An 18,128-nucleotide genomic window follows, 5' to 3' on the forward strand; every position below is an offset into this window, starting at 1 on the left:
CCACCCGCACACACGCACACACATCCACCCAACACACCCACACAGACCCACCCACCCAACACACCCACACATGCCCCTCCCACGCAGACCCCTCCCACACAGACCCACACCCACACCCCCACACACTCCCAGAATTCAATGGTAAAGACACCCATCACCTGCCCGCACCAATAGCTCCAAGTCACGAGTTGATCAATGAATTCAAGTTCAACCCCAGATCAGCAAGGACACTTGTTGTAAACCTCCCTCTGCTCCCTCCATAGTCAAACTGCTGTGGATGAAAGGTGAACAGGGGCAATATAACAGACGCATCAACTTACCACAGCCTCTTTATCAGCCACGCCAAACGCGGCTTTTTGTCGCCTGCTGGTGATGTAGCTGGAGTTTTCCTGCAGTTTTTCCAGCAGTTGTTTGATCTGTTTACAGTAATTGGCCACTTTGCATTCCTTGAGAAAAGCTTTCAACTGTAAGAATAAAAGGGCCATACATCAGGGCGAGGCAGCTACTTGTTTGACCAACTCGTTACGTTCCCGAATCACACTAACAGAAGCTGCGCCCACCCTCAACACAAAAATGTGCCACTTTCTGCCCACACTGGCATTCTACACCCATCAGATTCTGCCTTCAATAACTCACTCAGTCCTTACCCCATCCATTTGGGAAAACTTTTGATGTGGGGACCATTACCAAAACAGTATGCCCTTACAGTTAAGTATTGCGTGAAGCACTAATGATTAGCATTTGTTCTGGCACATGCCTTAGGAAGTGCTGTTGACATTTCAAAGTGTAGTACAGAAAAAAAGCGAGACAGATTTGGCATAGAGAAATGGTACAGCAGCCAAATACTGATCCTATGTCGTGGAACATTTCGACATGACTTCCAAATAGGATGAACCTTTTGCTCCTCCTGGCTCTTCAGATTAAGCAACTAGTGAAGATCACATGCCACTAGCTGGTGGAAAATTCAAACAAGAACGGTATTTTACTTTTCAAATCTTCAGAAATTGTATCCATCTGCCTGGCACTGCACAATCAATCATTTTCCTGTTATCCTTCTCCAGCCCCCACCCAAAATGCCTTCAGAATGTAGATTGTTTTGTACTTATAGTTTGGCAGTCTTGCTGTGAAGCTGTCTCAACTGGTTATCTCAAGAAACCGGGTGACTCGCCTCTTCTAAGCTACACTAGAGTTCTGGATGATTTTAACACAAAAAGGAGCTGGAGATAGCACCTTTGCATTCTGCAAACACTACAATGATTTACTTTCATCCCTGTGTAGTGTGCAGCCTCCTAACTCTCAAACTGCATGCTACACAATTTCTGGGGAACAACAACAGTTAAAAATCCAAGTATCTTCATTCTCTCACGTTCTGAATATAGCAGTGGGTCTGATGGCTTGGGCTGCCATCGCTAGGCCGAGATTTCACGTGATGCCAGTTCGCTCAGCTGTCTGAACAACGGTGTGGATCAGATAAACGCCAGCAGCACGGAGCCTGATTCTGGATCTGGCTGTGGTACAAGCAAAAATAATCAGCAGTGACCTGCTGTGGTTCAGCAAATGGCCACAAAAACTCTCCTCGGGCAGGAACTGATGTCGTAGTGGTAACATCCTTAATAATATCTAGTCTTGCCTGAATATTATTTAATTGTAAATGGTTAAATACTGAGCTTCCAAAGTAACAAGTGCCACCTTATATCTGGCTTAATTTGGAGCAAACGTTACCAGCAACGCAATGATGCAAACACAATACTTGAGCAAAGGCAAGATACCATGGATGCACAGAGAACGCAGTGGGTCTGGCAGCTTCACTGGACATACAGAAACAGAGTTAACGTTTTGAGTCTGGCACACTGCTTCTTCCAAACTATTAAGCTCTGCTGGGTTGCTCCAACATCCTCGCTGCTTGTGTTTAATACTTGAGTATTATAATGTTAGTTAATAATTAAATATGTAGACCAGGCTACAGGCAGAGATGTATTTTATGTCTGAGCTTCAGAAAATGCACATTGAGCTGAATGAGGAATTCTACAGTTAAATTAAAATATATGAGCAATGGAAATACACACAACTTTCAAACATTGTCCTTAGCTGTTTCATACCTGAATGACAACAGGCAATAATAGTTCTGGAAAACCGATGGTATGTGCCTGCGTATGAAAATACTCCAGAATCAGGTCATACAGCTGTTCTATCAAACCATCCTGCAATGCAAAACAACACACAGTTTAAAAGATCATCTAAAAACTATCAGTATTCAAACACAACACTTGAAACTGCAGATAATAATCTGTCCAAAAACACAAATTTCTTGTGTGTCTTGGCGATCGTGACTTATACACCTTTGCTACCAGTGTGGTCTCCCTATAATATTTATCATCTGCTAAAGGACTGGGCTCAGCGCCTAACGAAATAAGTTATGGAATATCATTCCTGCAAGAACCAGGCAATTTCTTAGCACAAATTGGAGCAAATGATTGGTACGACAGATGATTTGCTATCGGCCAGTTACTGACATGTTGACTGCCTCTGGGACTTTTAATGCAAAACTGTGGTACTAGGGCAGGAAATCACATTAAGTGCAGACATTCATAGGATTTGTTACTGGATGTTGCACTGCAACAAATCATTTACTGGACCTACTGTGTGCGAGGGCTTGATGTGGTTCCCTCCTCAGTTATTCCTGACAGAGGCTCTAGAGTAGATTAAAGTGGTGGGACAAAGGACTCGCACAAAATTATTAAGCTTCAAGGGCTATAAATCAAAAAGGAAGGGCATTGAATGCAAATTTCACAGCAAGGATTTAAAATAGCCTACTCTCGGCAAGTAATGCTGAACTTATCATAGGGATAACAGAAGAAGATATATTACATCTTTCCAGTTGTTAGGATACTTAACAAAGGATTATTTCAACTTTGTCACCAAATGATTTGGTTTCATCTCCTGTACATACTTGTGTAAATATCGAGTTTCTCAGTAAAAACTTTCAGGCAAAAGGTTGGCATGTACACAAGTAACATTTTGAAGGATCTGAAAGTCACTCAACCAATCACCTTGCTATCACAGAGTTGCCAGGTCAGAGACTAGCCTCTCCCCCTACTCCCTGTGCCGAGATTTCATAGATCATAGAACCCCTACAGTGTGGAAACAGGCCCTTCAGCCCAACAAGTACACACCGACCCTCAGAGCAACCCACCCAGACCCATCCCTCATAACGCACCTAATCTACACATCCCTGGACACTCCAGGGCAATTTCCCATGGCCAATCCACCTAGCCTGCACATCTTTGGACTGTGGGAGGAAACCAGAGCACCCGGAGGAAACCCACGCAGACACGGGGAGAATGCGCAAACTCCACACAGACAGTCACCCGAGGATGGAATCGAATTTGGGTCCCTGGCGCTGTGAGGCGGCAGTGCTAACCACTGAGCCACCGTGCCACTCCCAAAAACGGAAAAGGAGTTAAAAGTATGTGTGCAGGCACCAGAAGATAATAGGCGCTTTCAATATTGTGATTCTACCAAGCAGACTGGTACCAGGACGAGCTGACATCAGCAGCGAATGGGTCGAAAGTACAAAAGGTCTGGAATTTTTGGCCAAAAGTCAGGAGTTGACTTATACCGGAGATTGCACTTTACGCGAGTAAATACAGTAATTCATATAAACCTATGATCTCTCAAACCAGGTTTCATTCTGGGATTAGCATTGTCCAATAGTATTACCATTAGCTGGCCTCACTACAAGGTACAGAACATCAAGTTTTGTGACCAGAAAGAAAACTAAATACGAATGTCAGGATGGTTGAAATTCCGGCATCTACAAAAATAATACACTCTTTTCGTCAGAGAGGAGGAAGCGGGATGCTGTCTCACAAAACACGCATCCAAACGCCAAACTAGATACAGGCCCACTGCCAAAACATAACACTGACAGAGCCTACATCAAGATGGATTGAAATCTATGGAAATTGTTCATGGGGCTCAACAAGGTTCAGAACTCTGTTGGTCCTTTATTCATTCACGGGATGAGGGCATCGCTGGCCAGGCAGCAGTTATTGGCCATCCCTAATTGCCCAGAGGGCAGTTAAGAGACAACCACATTGCCGTGGGTCTGGAGTCACATGTAGACCAGGCCAGGTAAGGATGGCAGTTTCCTTCCCTAAAGGACATTAGTGAACCAGATAGATTTTTTCCCAACAATCGACAATGGGTTCACGGTCATCATTAGACTCTTAATTCCAGATATTTTATTGAAATCCCACCATCTGCCGTGGTGGGATTCAATCCCAGGTCCCCAGAACATTATCTGGGTCTCTGGATTAACAGTCCAGTGATAATACCACTAGGCCATTGCCTCCCTATTGCTGGTGTTGGTTATCAGATAATTATTTACATTTAAACAAGCGTCCTTCACAAACCTGGATAGTACTCCATCAGCAAGGGTTGACTAACCTTCCTGTGAAAGCACAACAGGCCACAATAGCATTTCAGGAAGCTCTGTGATCCAGTCTGGTCAAGCAGTTTCTACACACAGCCCATCAGTTGAACAGTGACATGTTTAAACGGAGTACAGTGCAATTTATGAAGCTGAGGGACAAATTTTGTTCCATTTAATGATCTCAGCAAATCGAGATGTTAATAAAGCATCTGCACCTGAAGTAACAGTTTGATGGTTTCAGAGCCAGACACTGAGGGCAGTTGTGTATACTGACCCTCACCTATGTTTCTGATCATGACACCATGGAAGAACTGGGTGAGATTTGAGTTTATTAAAAAACAAATTCCTCACAGCTTGCTCGATCATTTCGAAAGGCATTTAAGAGTTAAGCACATTGCTGTGGGTCTGGAGTGACATGCGGGCCAGACTGGATAAGGATGCCGGATTTCTTTCATTTATAGGATGTGAACTGGATTGATCTTTTGTTAAGGCAATTGACAATGCTTGCATGGCCACGATGACTGAGACTAGTTTTTACTTTAAATAGCCCAGATTTATTAGAGTCAGAGAGGCCTACAGCACAGAAAAAGGCCCTTTGGCCCATCGAGTCCATGCCAGTCAAAAACAGCTACCTAACTATTCTAACCCCATAGCTCATAGCTTTGTGTGCCCGAGCATCACAATGGCATATCTAAATATTTCCTCAATGTTATGAGGGTTTCTTACAGCCAGAGAGTTCCAGATTCCCATCACACTCTGAGTGAAACAGCATTTCCTCACATCCCCTCAAAACCTCCTGCCCTGTGACTTAAACTCATGCTCCCCGGTCATTGATCCCTCCACTAACGCGTTCACCCCGGGATTAGGGCATTCCCAGCGGGTTCACTCCGGAAAGGGGAATTCCCAGCGGGTTCACTCCGGAAAGGGGAATTCCCAGTGGGTTCACCCCGGAATGGGATATTCGCACCACGTTCACTTCAAAGTGTCCGCTGCGTTTTGAAAACAATGCAACGTCCAAGCCTTCCGGCTGTGAGGTCGATCCTCCTGTGGTCTCTCTGACAACACCTGGATTAACATTGCTATCTCAAAGCTTTCTAAACTATGTCTTAAACAATATCCGGAGGCGTCGCTCGATGTGATAACAACAGATGACCGAGAAGTGATCCTCTGGTTGTCGAAAGGGGGAGCTCCAATTAACCTTAACCGGGAACAGTCAGTGTGTAATAAGGCACTTGAAGTGAGGACTTGGGAAGATGGGTTCAATTCAGGTTGCCATGATGTGGAGATGCGGGGTGTTGGACTGGGGTGATCTCAACTGATGAAGGAGCAGCACTCCAAAAGCTTGTGATTTTAAATAAACCTGTCGGACTCTAACCTGGTGTTGTGTGACTTCTGACTATTGAGGTTGTAATTGGACTGAGAAGCAATTACACTTATCTTTAAACTCACTGGATACAAAGGAAACTGCAGCTTGAGATTTATTCAGATTGAAGTAACAGTATACAGGATAGAATCTTGTAGCAGTGTGAAGGTCTCAGGAGCATAGACAGAACATAGAACAGTACAGCATAGTTCAGGCCCTTCGGCCCACGATGTTGTGCCAAACTTTTACCCCAATCCTAAGGTCTATCTAACCTCCACCCCTACCTTATACTATCATCCACGTGCCTATCTAATAGCCGCTTAAATGACCCTAATGAGGCCGAATCCACTATCCTCTCCTGCAATGCATTCCACGCCCCTACTACTCTCTGAGTAAAGAACCTACCTCTGATGTCTCCCCTATATCTACCTCCACTCACTTTAAAACTATGGCCCCTCGTAATAGCTACCTCCACCCTAGGAAAAAGTCTCTGGCTGTCCACTCTATCTATACCTCTGATCATTTTGTACACCTCTATCAAGTCACCTCTCATCCTTCGTTGTTCTGAAGAGAAAAGCCCTAGCGCTCTCAACCTTTCCTCGTAAGATCTTCCCTCCATTCCAGGCAACATCCTGGTAAATCTCCTCTGCACCTTTTCCAACGCTTCCACATCTTTCCTGTGATGAGGCGACCAGAACTGGACACAATACTCCAGATGTGGCAGAACCAGGCTTTTGTATAGCTGGACAGGAGCAGGGATGGATGTTTGTGTGTGAGCAAGGCGGGATTTCGAGCACACGTTATCGGCAAGCATCAAACAGGAAGCTGTGACTGAAATCACTCTCCTCTTTTGAGAGAGGAGAGGAAGATGTTCTGATGCACCACAGTTCCACGATCATAATCCTCATCATCCCACGAGTGAGGGACTCAGTTACCTGTTAGCGCACAACTTACCCTGAAAGCTTTCTCTTGTAAATTTGCGGTTGATAACTTCAGAATTACAGCGTAGTTGATTGGTCGAACACTCATCCGGCCAGGCTTCTTGTTAAAATCAACCTGTTGGAAAACCTAAGGAGACAATCACAATTATCATTACACAGAACTGTATTTTTAGATGACATGCAGTTTACAATATTAGCCAGAAGTCAACGCTCAGATCATGAAATTGTGATGTGAACATGGTTCGCCCATTGTTAAAAAAAATGACCTCCTTTCTTCCACCGAAATGGGAGAACCACCACAAAAATCCTTTGCCCACATGAGAATTTGTTCACTCGTTACCTGATGGAATTCAAATCTTTTGGGCCAAGATATGTAGAACACACAAAATAAACGAGCACCCTTTACTCAATCACACGTAGAGACTGCGTAAAACTCATGTGCAGCCTGCACGACCACTCTCCCCTTTGCTCGTTCCTCCACGCGCTCTCTGTCTTCCTCCGCCACACTCTTCCTATCTCTCTCCCTGCTCCACGCTCTCTCAGTGCCCCCTCACCCCCACGTGCTCTCTCTCTCCCTCCTCCACGCTCTTCCTATCTCTCTCCCTCTTCCATGCTCCCCCTTCCTGCTCCACGCTCTCTCAGGCCCCAAATCCTCCATGCTCTCTCTCTGTCTCTCTTCCCCACCCCACACTCTCTCTCGCTCTCTCCCTCACCCCCCCACATTGGCTCGCTCCCTCCCCCCTCCATGCCGGCTCCCTCCCTCCCTCACCCCTCCACGCCAGCTCTCTCCCTCCCTCACCCCGGCTATCTCCCTCCCTCACCCCTCCAAACCCTGTCCATCTTACTTCCCGACATTCTCCCTCACTATCTTGCCCCTCTCTTTTCTCTCCCAATGCCCCCCATCCCACCCAAACACTGAAGGACATTTCTACCAGCCTGCAGGGCTTCCTGTAGCTGGGGGCAGCTGGTCAAACAAGCTGTGCAGGCTAGAAGCTTGTTAAGTTCATGTCTTTACCACCCTTTATCTGAAAACTGTTACCCTTCTCTAGCAGGGTCTAGCCTGCGTAAGCATGTCTGTGGATCTTAAACTGGCAGCCATATTGCAGCACCCACACCTCAACCAAGCTGCTCCTGCAACTATTTGCCCTCTGACCCTTTCAGTCTCTAGTGCAGTGAGCACCAGACCTACAAGGTGATGGATTAATGAGCATGGACCGCCTGCTAACTCTTCCCGAAAGCAGATATATGGGAACACCACCACCTTTGTGTTCCTCTCCAAGCCATTCACCATCCTGACTTGGAAATATATCACTGTTCCTTCATTGTCTCTGGGTCAAAATCCTGGAATTCCCTCCCTAAGGGCATTGCGGGTCAACCCACAGCAGGTGGGTTCAAGAAGGCAGCTTGCCACCACCTTCTCAAGGGGCAACTAGAGACGGGTAATAAATACTGACCCAGCCAGTGACACCCACGTCCAACAAATGAATGCCTACAAAAAAATTTCTTTACAGACCTGATGATGAATTTGTTTATGAACTGTAACAATGGTGTATTGTGAAAACACAATCAAATTTGCACTTCTCCTAGAGTTTGTCAAAGGGAAACACAAAACCTGGTGGAGTTGTGGATAGTGAGGAAGGTTATCAAAGAATACAGCAGGATAAAAATCAGTTGGAAAGTTGGGCGGAGAAATGGAAGATGGAGTTTAATCTGGAAGAGATGCATTTTGGGAGGTCAAATGCAAGATGGAAGCATACAGTAAATGGCAGGACCCTTAGGAGCACTGATGTACAGAAGGATCTTGGGGTGTATGTCCATAGCTCCCTGAAAGTGACAACACTATGAGAGGCATAGATAGAGTGGATAGCCAGAGACTTTCCCAAGGCAGAAATGGCTATCATGAGGGGTTTTAAGGTGATTGGAGGAAGGTATGGGGAGATGTCAGAGGTAGGTTCTTTACACAGAGAGTGGTGGGTGCGAGGAATGCACTGCTAGTGGTGTTAGTGGAGTCAGATACATTAGGGACATTTAAGCGACTCTTGGATAGGTACATGGACAATAGCAAAATGAAGGGAATGCAGGTTAGTTTGATCTTAGAGTAGAATAATAGGTCGGCACAACATCGTGGGCCGAAGGGCCTGTACTGTGCTGTACTGTTCTATGTTCCATTTTCTAACTCAAGTGGATAAGGTCGTAGAGAAGGCATATGAAATGCCTGCCCTCATTAGTCAGGACATTGAGTGCAAAAGTTGACAAGCCATGCTACAACAGCATAAAACTTTGGTCGGGCCACATTTAGAGTATTGTGTGCAATTCTGGTTGCCACACAATAGGAAGGATGCGGAGGCTTTAGAGAGGGTGCAAAAGAGGTTAACCAGGATGTGGTCTGGATTGGAGAGGCTGGACAAACTTAGATTGTTTTTGCTGGGGCATCAGAGTCTGAGGGGTGACCTGAGAGAAGTATAAGAGGCATTTAGGCAGACACATGAAGAGGAAAGGAATAGAGAGGTACAGACCACGAGTAGGTAGATGGGATTACTTTAGAACAGCATCATGGTCAGCACAGACAATGGTGGGCCGAAGGGCCTGTTACTGTCCTATATTGTTCTACATTCTATGAAACAATTCTCTCTCAGTGATGGAAGTCTTTGGTCACTTACATTCCAAATCAGCCTGCTACCCTCTATCAGTGGGACCCATCAGCACTGTACAGAACTGCCTGAGTTGATAAGTTATGTTACATTTTCCTGTTTCAATAGATCAACTTGCCAGTGATTGCTGACGAGACAATTAAGTTAGCTCAGTTACAAAATGCCCCTTATCGACAAAAGGGATGCTGCGTTGTCAAAACAACGTGAAGACAAGCAGAGAGGGGTGGCATAAATTGTGAGATCCTTGCTGGTTTATATACTGTTTGAAAATGAAAACCAAAAGCAGGTTGAAGCTGAGTTTCTGTGCTTCAAATACGCTTAAGAACTATCCTGAATTCATATTAATTAGTCAACTTTCTTTGAAAAGTTATGAGTCATCTTCAGGTCCCATGTTAGATCTTGTTAAGAGTCATTTGGGTTTTTGAAATGAAGTACGTTATCTATTATTATAAATTCAACTTGAATTTAAAACATGATGCCTTACACATTATGACCGGTTACAGGTAAAGGGAATAAACTATCACAAAGGATGATTAACTCTGTCTCAGATTATAGTGTTCACATCCCATGAGGCAGGTCTGATTCTTTGGATTAAGCTGATGCTTTAAAGGTGAAGTGAGGGTCTTGTAAAGAGGATTCTCAGCAGGCTGAGATGGTACTGAATTAATTACCTTAAATCTAGGAGGTTAACCTGACGTTGAAATAAATATTGGAGTCGGTATTGAAACAGGCATTGGTGGGGCTCTTGTGGGACAGTGGTAGTGTCCCTACCTCTGAATCAGGAGGCCTGGGTTCCAGACCCCACCTGTTCCAGAGTTGTGTCATAACATTTCTGAACAGGTCGGTTAGAAAAATATCTGGAGCAGGTATTGGGGCTTCCTTCTCTCATTTGCAATTTCCTGCTAACAAGGTATTGCTGTTCATTAGAGACAACAAGGTGTAGAGCTGGATGAACACAGCAGGCCAAGCAGCATCAGAGGAGCAGGAAACCTAACACTTCAGGTCTAGACCCTTCTTCAGATCCTTCTTCTCCAGCATCGGCAGTTCCTACTATTGCTGTTCGTCAGTTTGGCTGCTCAAACAATGTGTAGTTAGAAGCTTTCTAGTAGAAATTGTCACAGTACAGCTCATGGTTGATATTAAAAGTAGACAACCCATCTCCCTCATCCTGTGACATTTACAAGTTTAAACTCATTTTCCCAAGAAGGGAGAGTGTTGAGATTTCAACCTTCTGCAATACCTCCTTTGGCCACAGATGGAATTTTGGATGTTCGTTTTTGTTTACATTCTAACAGATAGACAGGTAAGTTGCTAATAATTCTCCTTTTTGTTGATCTATCCTTAAAAACACAGAGGCACACATTTCCCTGGACACTTGTGAATGCCCATTTTTAATTCGGTGTTCGCTCGGGATTTAGGACTTTCTGCAGCTGAAATGACAAGGTCACTGTTGTGATTGTAATGAGGTCAGCCAGATGGACCTCATAGAATGGGAGTTCCCTGACTGGGGCTATTAACCTAGTCCAATCAGGGAGCACTGACTGACAGATAAAACCAGGAGTGTCAAACATGCTGTTCACACTGAGAGCTGACTCTGACGAGGCTGTACCACAGTCAAGGACTTTCTATATGTAGGTAAAAGATAACTTATAGAGTCATAGAATTGTACAGCACAGAAACAGACCCTTTGGTCCAACTCATCAATGCTGACTAGACATCCCAATCTAATAGAGTCCCATTTGCCAGCATTTGGCCCATATCCTTCTAAACCCTTCCTATTCATGCACCCATCCAGATGCCCTTTAAATGTTGTAATTGTACCAGCTTCCACCACTTCCTCTGGCAGCTTGTTCCATACATGCACCACCTCTGCGTGAAACATTTGCCCTAAGGTCTCCTTTAAATCTTTCCCCTCTCACCTTAAACCTATGCCCTCTAGCTTTGGATTCCCCCACCCTGGGGAAAAGACCTTGTCTATTTATCCTATCTATACCCCTCATGATTTTATAAACCTCTATAAGGTCACCCTGCAGCCTCCAACACTCCAGGGGAAATAGTCTCAGCCTCTCCCTATAGCTCAAAGCCCCCAACCCTGACAACATCCTTGTAAATGTTTTGACCCTTTCAAGTTTCACAACATCTTTCCTATAGCAGGGAGATCAGAATTGCATGCAGTATTCCAAACGTGGCCTAATCAACGTCCTGTACAGCCGCAACATGACCTCCCAACCCCTCAGTGATGGGATACCGGTCTCTGTGCAATTACTTCAATCACATAATTGGCAGGAACCATTTCAATAGTCTATTTGTATCCACTTTTTATAAGTATTGACTGAAAGTCCATATTGTACATATTTTCTAATCAACCTATGCAGCGATATGTTACTGCATACCTCTGGAATAGGTGGGATTTAAATCCAAGACTCCTGACTCAGAGGTAGGGACATTACCACTGTGCGTCAAGAACCCCAAAAGTCCCAATTATATTGGAGCATGACAAATTGTTTACAGGATGTTTGCTGACTGGTGTGAACATTTTTATAATGACATTATCAATTGTTGTGCAAGAGATCAGGGAAAAATCACAGTGTTAGGCACAAGGGTTCCTCCCCATCGTGCAAATGCTAAACTGCTTGGGTTTGTTAGCAACACAATCTTCAAAGAAAATTAAATCTATAAAGCAAGATAACCATTCGATACTCAGCGCTGCTATCCAATGCGCACACAGAAAGCATCTAACTCAAACAGCGTTTTCTATGTTGTACGAGAACATGTTAGGAATTTTCCAGTGAGAAGTGGCCAGGTGAACAATGCACACTCTTAAACAACGGAATGTCTGTATCCAACGCAAAAAGACTGCTGTGAAATGCCTGAATCTGTTCTCTCTCCTCCAGAAGCATTCACTCCCTCCACCACTGATGCTCAGTGGCAACTGTGTGCCCCACGTACAAGATACACCGCAGAAATACACCAAGGTTCCTTCCAAACCTACAACCTCTTCCATTTAGAAGGACACAGACAGCAGATACATGGGAACACTGTCCTCTGCAAATCGCACAGTATCCTGCTTTGGAAATATATCGCCGTTTCTTCAGTGTCGCTGGGTCAGAATCCCAGGTGTCCAGCAAGTAATCAGGAAACTGACAGGAAAGGCTGATAGAACGTTAATGTTTACTGTGATGGAGAACTGCATACAACAGTAGGGAATTGATGCTTTAGTTATAAAGGGCACTGAAGAAATCACATCTGGAATACTGTGTGCAGTATTGGTCTCCCTCCCTATATAGGGAAGAACGTAAATGCATTGGACAAATTTTAGAGATGGCTCATAAGACTAATACCTGGAATGGGTGAGTTATAAGCAAAATTGGCCATTTTGGCAGGAAGAAAAGTTTTGAAAAAGCATATTGTCTAAATGGTGAGAGGTTACAGAGTTCTGAGATGCAGAGGAATCTGGGTGTCCCAGTGAAGCAAACACTGAAGTCTAGTATGCAGGCACAACAAATAATTAGGAAAGTTAATGGAATGTTATTATTTGCAAAGGGGATTGAATAAGACAGTGGGAAGATTGTACTTCAGTTACACAGTTTGTGGTGAGGCCACATCAGGAGTAGTGTGCACAGTATTGGTCACCTTCTCTAAGGAAGGATGTAAATATGATGGAAGGAAGTTCAAAGAAGACTTCCCACACTCTGGGATGGGGGAGGTTGTTTCATAAGGGGAGGTTGAATAGGCTCGTCTCGTACCTGCTGGAGTATTGAAGAGGAAGAGGTGACTTGATTGGAACATATAAGCTCCGAAGTAGGTGGATGTGGGAAGCACGTTTCCTCTTGTGGGAGAATCCAGAACTAGGGATCACTGTTCTCAAAATAAGGTGCTGCCCACTAAAGGTAGGTGAGGTGCCGAAGACTGGAGGTTGGCTAACGTTGTGCCAATATTTAAGAAAGATGGTAAGGAAAAGCCAGGGAACTACAGACTGGTGAGCAGGGCATCAGCGGTAGGCAAGTTGTTGCAGGGAATCCTGAGGGACAGGATTTACATGTAAATGAAAAGGCAAGGACTGATTAGGGATAGTGAACATGGCTATGCGTGGGGAAAATTGTGTCTCACTAACTTGATTCACTTTTTTGAAGTAGTAACCTAGAGGATAAATGAGGGCAGAGCAGTGGACATGATGTATATGGACTTCAGTAAGTCGTTCGACAAGGTTCCTCATGGTACACTGGTTGGCAAGGTTAGAACACAATGGAATACAGGGAGCACTAGCCATATGGATACTCGAAGGTAGAAAACAGAGGGTGGTGGTGGAGGGTTGATTTTCAGACTGGAAGCCTGTGACCTGCAGTGTGCCACAAGGATCGGTGCTGGGTCCACTGCTTTTTGTCATTTATATAAATGATTTGGATGTGAATATAGGAGGTATGGTTAGTAAGTTTGCAGATGGCGCTAAAATTGGAGTGGACTGTGAAGAAGGTTTCCTCAGAGTACAACATGATCTTGATGGTCCAATGGGCCAAGGAGTGGCAGTTGGAGTTTAATTTAGATAAATGTGAGGTGCTGCATTTTGCAAAGGGTGATCAGGGCAGGACTTATACACTTAATGGTAAAGGTCCTGGGCATTGTTGCTGAACAAAGAGACCTTGGAGTGTAGGTTCATAGTTCCTTGAAAGTGGAGTCGCAGGTAGATAGGATAGTGAAAAAGGCGTTTGGTATGCTCGCCTTTATTGGTCAATGCATTGAGTATATGAGTTGGGAAGTTCATGTTTCAGCTATACAGGACATTGGTTTGGCCACTTTTGGAGTATTGCACGCAATTTTGGTCTCGCTCCTATAGGAAGGATGTTGTGAAACTAGAAAGGGTTCAGAAAAGATTTACGAGGATGTTGCAGGGTTGGAGGGTTTCATCTATAGGGAGAGGCTGAATAGGCTGGGGCTCTTTTCCCTGGAATGTCAGAAGCTGAGGGGTGACCTTATAGAGGCATGGATAGTGTAAATGGGCAAGGTATTTCTCCCACGGTGGGGCAGACCAAAACTAGAGACCATAGGTTTAAGGTGAGAGGGGAAAGATATAAAACAGAGCTACTGGGAAACTTTTTCACACAGCGGGTGGCGTGTGTGTGGAACAAACTGCCAGAAAAAGTGGAGGAGGTTGGTACAATTACAACATTTAAAAGGCACCTGGATGGGTATATAACAGGATGGGTATATAACAGGAAGGGTTTAGAGGGATATGGGCCAAATGCTGGCAAATGGGACTAGATTTATATTGGATATCTGGTCGGCATGGACAGGTTGGACCGAAGGGTCTGTTTCCATGCTGTGCAGCTCGACAACTCTATCGTAGAGTTGAGGAGAATTATACTTTTCTACAGGGGGTCATGAATCTTTGGAACTCTCTTCCTCAAAAGGAAGTAGAAGCAGTCTTTGAATATTTTTAAGGCAGAAGTACATCGATTCGTGATAAGCAAGGAGGTGAAAGGTTATTCAGAGCAGTCAGCAAGAACGTGGGGTAATCATATCTTATTGAATGGTGGAGCAGCTTGGTGGTAGGGGACGGGGCCTGGATTTCTTATTCCTCTTCCTAACTCATACCTTCACATGGATCATTATCCAAAGAGGAAGGAACACAGGGCAATGATGAAAAGGTGAGGTACTGGGTTAGTCAACCAGGACAGACATGACGGGCCAAATGGCCCTTTCCTGATCTGTAACCGTTCCAGAATTCTGAGGTCCACACCAGTCCCTTCCCCCTTCCACATTCAGGGAACCCATCAAAGTAGGGGAGATGACATGGTGGGAGTGGTAATGTCACTGGACTGGTAACATTTATTAACTATTATTTATTCACAGGATATGGGTATCACTGACTAGGCCAGCACTTAATCCCTAATTACCCAGAGGGCAGCTAAGAGAAAACCACATTGCTGTGGATCTGGAGTCACATGCAGGCCAGACCAGGTAAGGATGGCAGCTTCGTTCCCTGAAGGACATTAGTGCATTAATCCAGAGGCCAAGACTAATGCTTTACAGACAGAGGTTCAAATCCCACCATGGCAACTGGTGGAATCTCAAATGATAAATCTGGAACATGAAGTTGGTCTCAGTATTGTTGAACATGCCCATCATCAACAGTTCTGATGTTGACTAATGTCTTTTGGAGAGGGAAATCTGCCATCTTTACCTGGCCTGGCCTACACTGAAGGTTGGGAGTCACACGATGCAGTGGATTCCTCAGCGCCCTCTGAAATGGCCAGGCAATTCGGGATGGGCAATAAGCTTGCCACAAAAGGATGATGTGCGTCATCTCACTTCCTTTGAACAGATTGGTGCCAGTCGATTCACTGGCCCCCCAGCTGTGCTCTCAGTTCCAGCTTACAGGCCAAAGAACCAGGGCAACAAGTGGATCAATGGGAGGTACTGCATTTTGGTAGAACAAGCAAGAGCCCTGTTGTAGAACAGAGAGACCTAGGGGTTCAGGTACATAATTCTTTGAAGTTTGTGTCACAGGTAGACAGGGTGGTTGAGAAGGCATTTCGCATGCTTGCCTTCATTGCTCAGAATTTTGGGTACAGGAGTCGAGAAGACGTTTTGAGGCTGTATAAGCCAATGGTGAGGCCCCTCCTGGAGTACTGTGCCCAGTTCTGGTCGCCCTGTTATAGGAAGGATATTATTAAGCTGGAGAGGGTTCAGAAGAGATTTACCAGGATGTTGCCGAGAATGGAAAGTTTGAGTTATAAGGAAAGGCTGGATAGGCTGGGACTTTTTTCCATTGGTGTAGGAGGTTGATGGTTGACTTTATAGAGGTTTATAAAATCAAGAGGGGCATAGATAAGGTGAATGGCAGGTGTCTTTTCCCTTGGGTGGGGGATTTTGGGACCGGGGGCATATTTTTAAGGTGAGAGGAGAAAGATTTAAATTGGGCAGGAGGGGAACTTCTTTACACAGTGGTTTGTGTGTGGAATCAACTTCCAGAGGAAGTGGTGGATATGGGTGCAGTTACAATGTTGAAGAGGCATTTGGATAAGAACATGAATGAGAAATGTTTGGAGGGGTATGGGCCAAGTGCAGGCAGGAGGGACTAGTGTCCTTTGGGATTATGGTTAGCATGGACTGGTTGGACTGAAGGGTCTGTTTCCGTGCCATATGGCTCTATGTTGCAGATAATGTGTAAAACTGCCTGAGAAAAACCATAGAACCATAGAATCCCTACAGTGTGGCCCTTCGGCCCAACAAGTCCACACTGACCCCTGGAGCATCCCACCCAGACCCATCCCCTTATAACCCACCTAATCTACACATCACTGAACACTACGGGCAATTTAGCATGGCCAATCCACCTAACCTGCACATCTTTGGACTGTGGGAGAAAACCGGAGCACCCGGAGGAAAATCATGCAGACACGGGGAGAATGTGCAAACTCCACACAGAAAGTTGCCCGAGGCTGGAATCGAACCCGGGTCCCTGGCGCTGTGAGGCAGCAGTGCTAACCACTGAGCCACCGTGCTACCCCAAAAGAGCCATCGGAATCAGTTGTGAAGGCAAGTCATGAGCAGCAGGTTTGAAGCAAACAGAGAAGCTCTGGGAAGACTTCACCAGGCTGTCAGCAAACAGGCGAGCAAGGCCAAATGCTCTCTGCTCTCTCTCTCTCGAAGGGATGGTGCAAGGAGACGGCTGACAATTTATCCTCATCTTAAATCGAGTCTTCTGAGGAAGTCATTGAGCCCTGTCTTGTGTGTTATGCAGCATGGGTAGTAGGCAGTGTGTTGGGTCTCGCAGCATGTCAGTATACTTGAAGAGACACACTTATGATGGCATCGCTGCATCATAGCATGTGACCCGAAGATATAAAACCTCGGGCTCCATCTTAAACTCAGGCCACGTGAAGCATGATATGCTGAAGGAAGTGAGCTGCCCTTCCTGCAACTATCTTTGCTGAGTCGGGAACAAATATCCTGCTGGAGGCAAACCCCACACCAAGTGGCAGTTCAGTTTTCAAGTAAACAAACAAATAGAAATGCTAAAGGCTACTGCACCCATCGGAATATTATTCAGGCGAGAAAGGAGTCGGTTGTTTCAGTCATCCAGAAGGCACTGGTAACAAGCAACAATATCAACGAGGCTGCAATGCTGAAAGAATGGGGCTTGGAGTCTATACCAACAGAGACCAGTTGTATTTGTGAAAAAGAAATGCAAGATTTAGAAGCAGCATTGCTGCAGGACATGTCAACTTGGCGGCTGCTATGGGACTGGAGCGATCTTTCTCTTTCGAATCAATCCCTGACCTTGGCTCAGGGGCACACACGCAGTCAGGGAGGGAAGTGGTGACATCAAAGGGAACTAGAAGCTGAAAGGGAAGATGGATGATGTTGGCCAAGGAGAGGTTATCTCAGGAAAGGAAGTCTCAGGCTGGCCTTGCCTGTCACAGACCACCACGCTTTGCCACAGAAGAGGAAAAACTCCGGCTGATTACTCAGAGAAGGTATTTTTCGTGCACTGAGACAGCAATGGTTTGCTCAGTAAAGAACCCACAAGCCTAGGGCCTGCTTGTTTTGTGACCATTCCTGCTGTCAATTATAGTCTGACAAAGCAGACAAGTCAGCAAAAGAGCTGGTGGGGGCGGGAAACAGAGGGAGAGAGGGGCAGAGAGAGGGGAGAGAGAAAGAGAGAAGTGAGGAGAAAGAAAGGGACAGTGGGGCAGAGAGAGAATGGTGGGGGAAAGAGAGAGGGGTGGGGAAGA

General features: G+C 45.3%; 1 protein-coding gene across 1 annotated transcript in view; it reads right to left on the reverse strand.

Moving 5' to 3' along the window:
• The window catches only part of noc2l (NOC2-like nucleolar associated transcriptional repressor), a 205,333-nt gene that overhangs the window by 60,771 nt on the left and 126,434 nt on the right, over positions 1 to 18,128 (reverse strand). Inside the window, exons 13-15 of the mRNA XM_048615064.1 lie at positions 6,753 to 6,866; positions 2,100 to 2,201; positions 321 to 464 (exon numbers count right to left, since the gene is read on the reverse strand). Coding sequence (XP_048471021.1) covers positions 321 to 464; positions 2,100 to 2,201; positions 6,753 to 6,866 — 360 coding nt within the window. The remainder of the gene's footprint in view (positions 1 to 320; positions 465 to 2,099; positions 2,202 to 6,752; positions 6,867 to 18,128) is intronic.

Source organism: Rhincodon typus, chromosome 31 (genome assembly GCF_021869965.1).
Source record: "Rhincodon typus isolate 14 chromosome 31, sRhiTyp1.1, whole genome shotgun sequence".
Lineage (NCBI taxonomy): Eukaryota > Metazoa > Chordata > Chondrichthyes > Orectolobiformes > Rhincodontidae > Rhincodon > Rhincodon typus.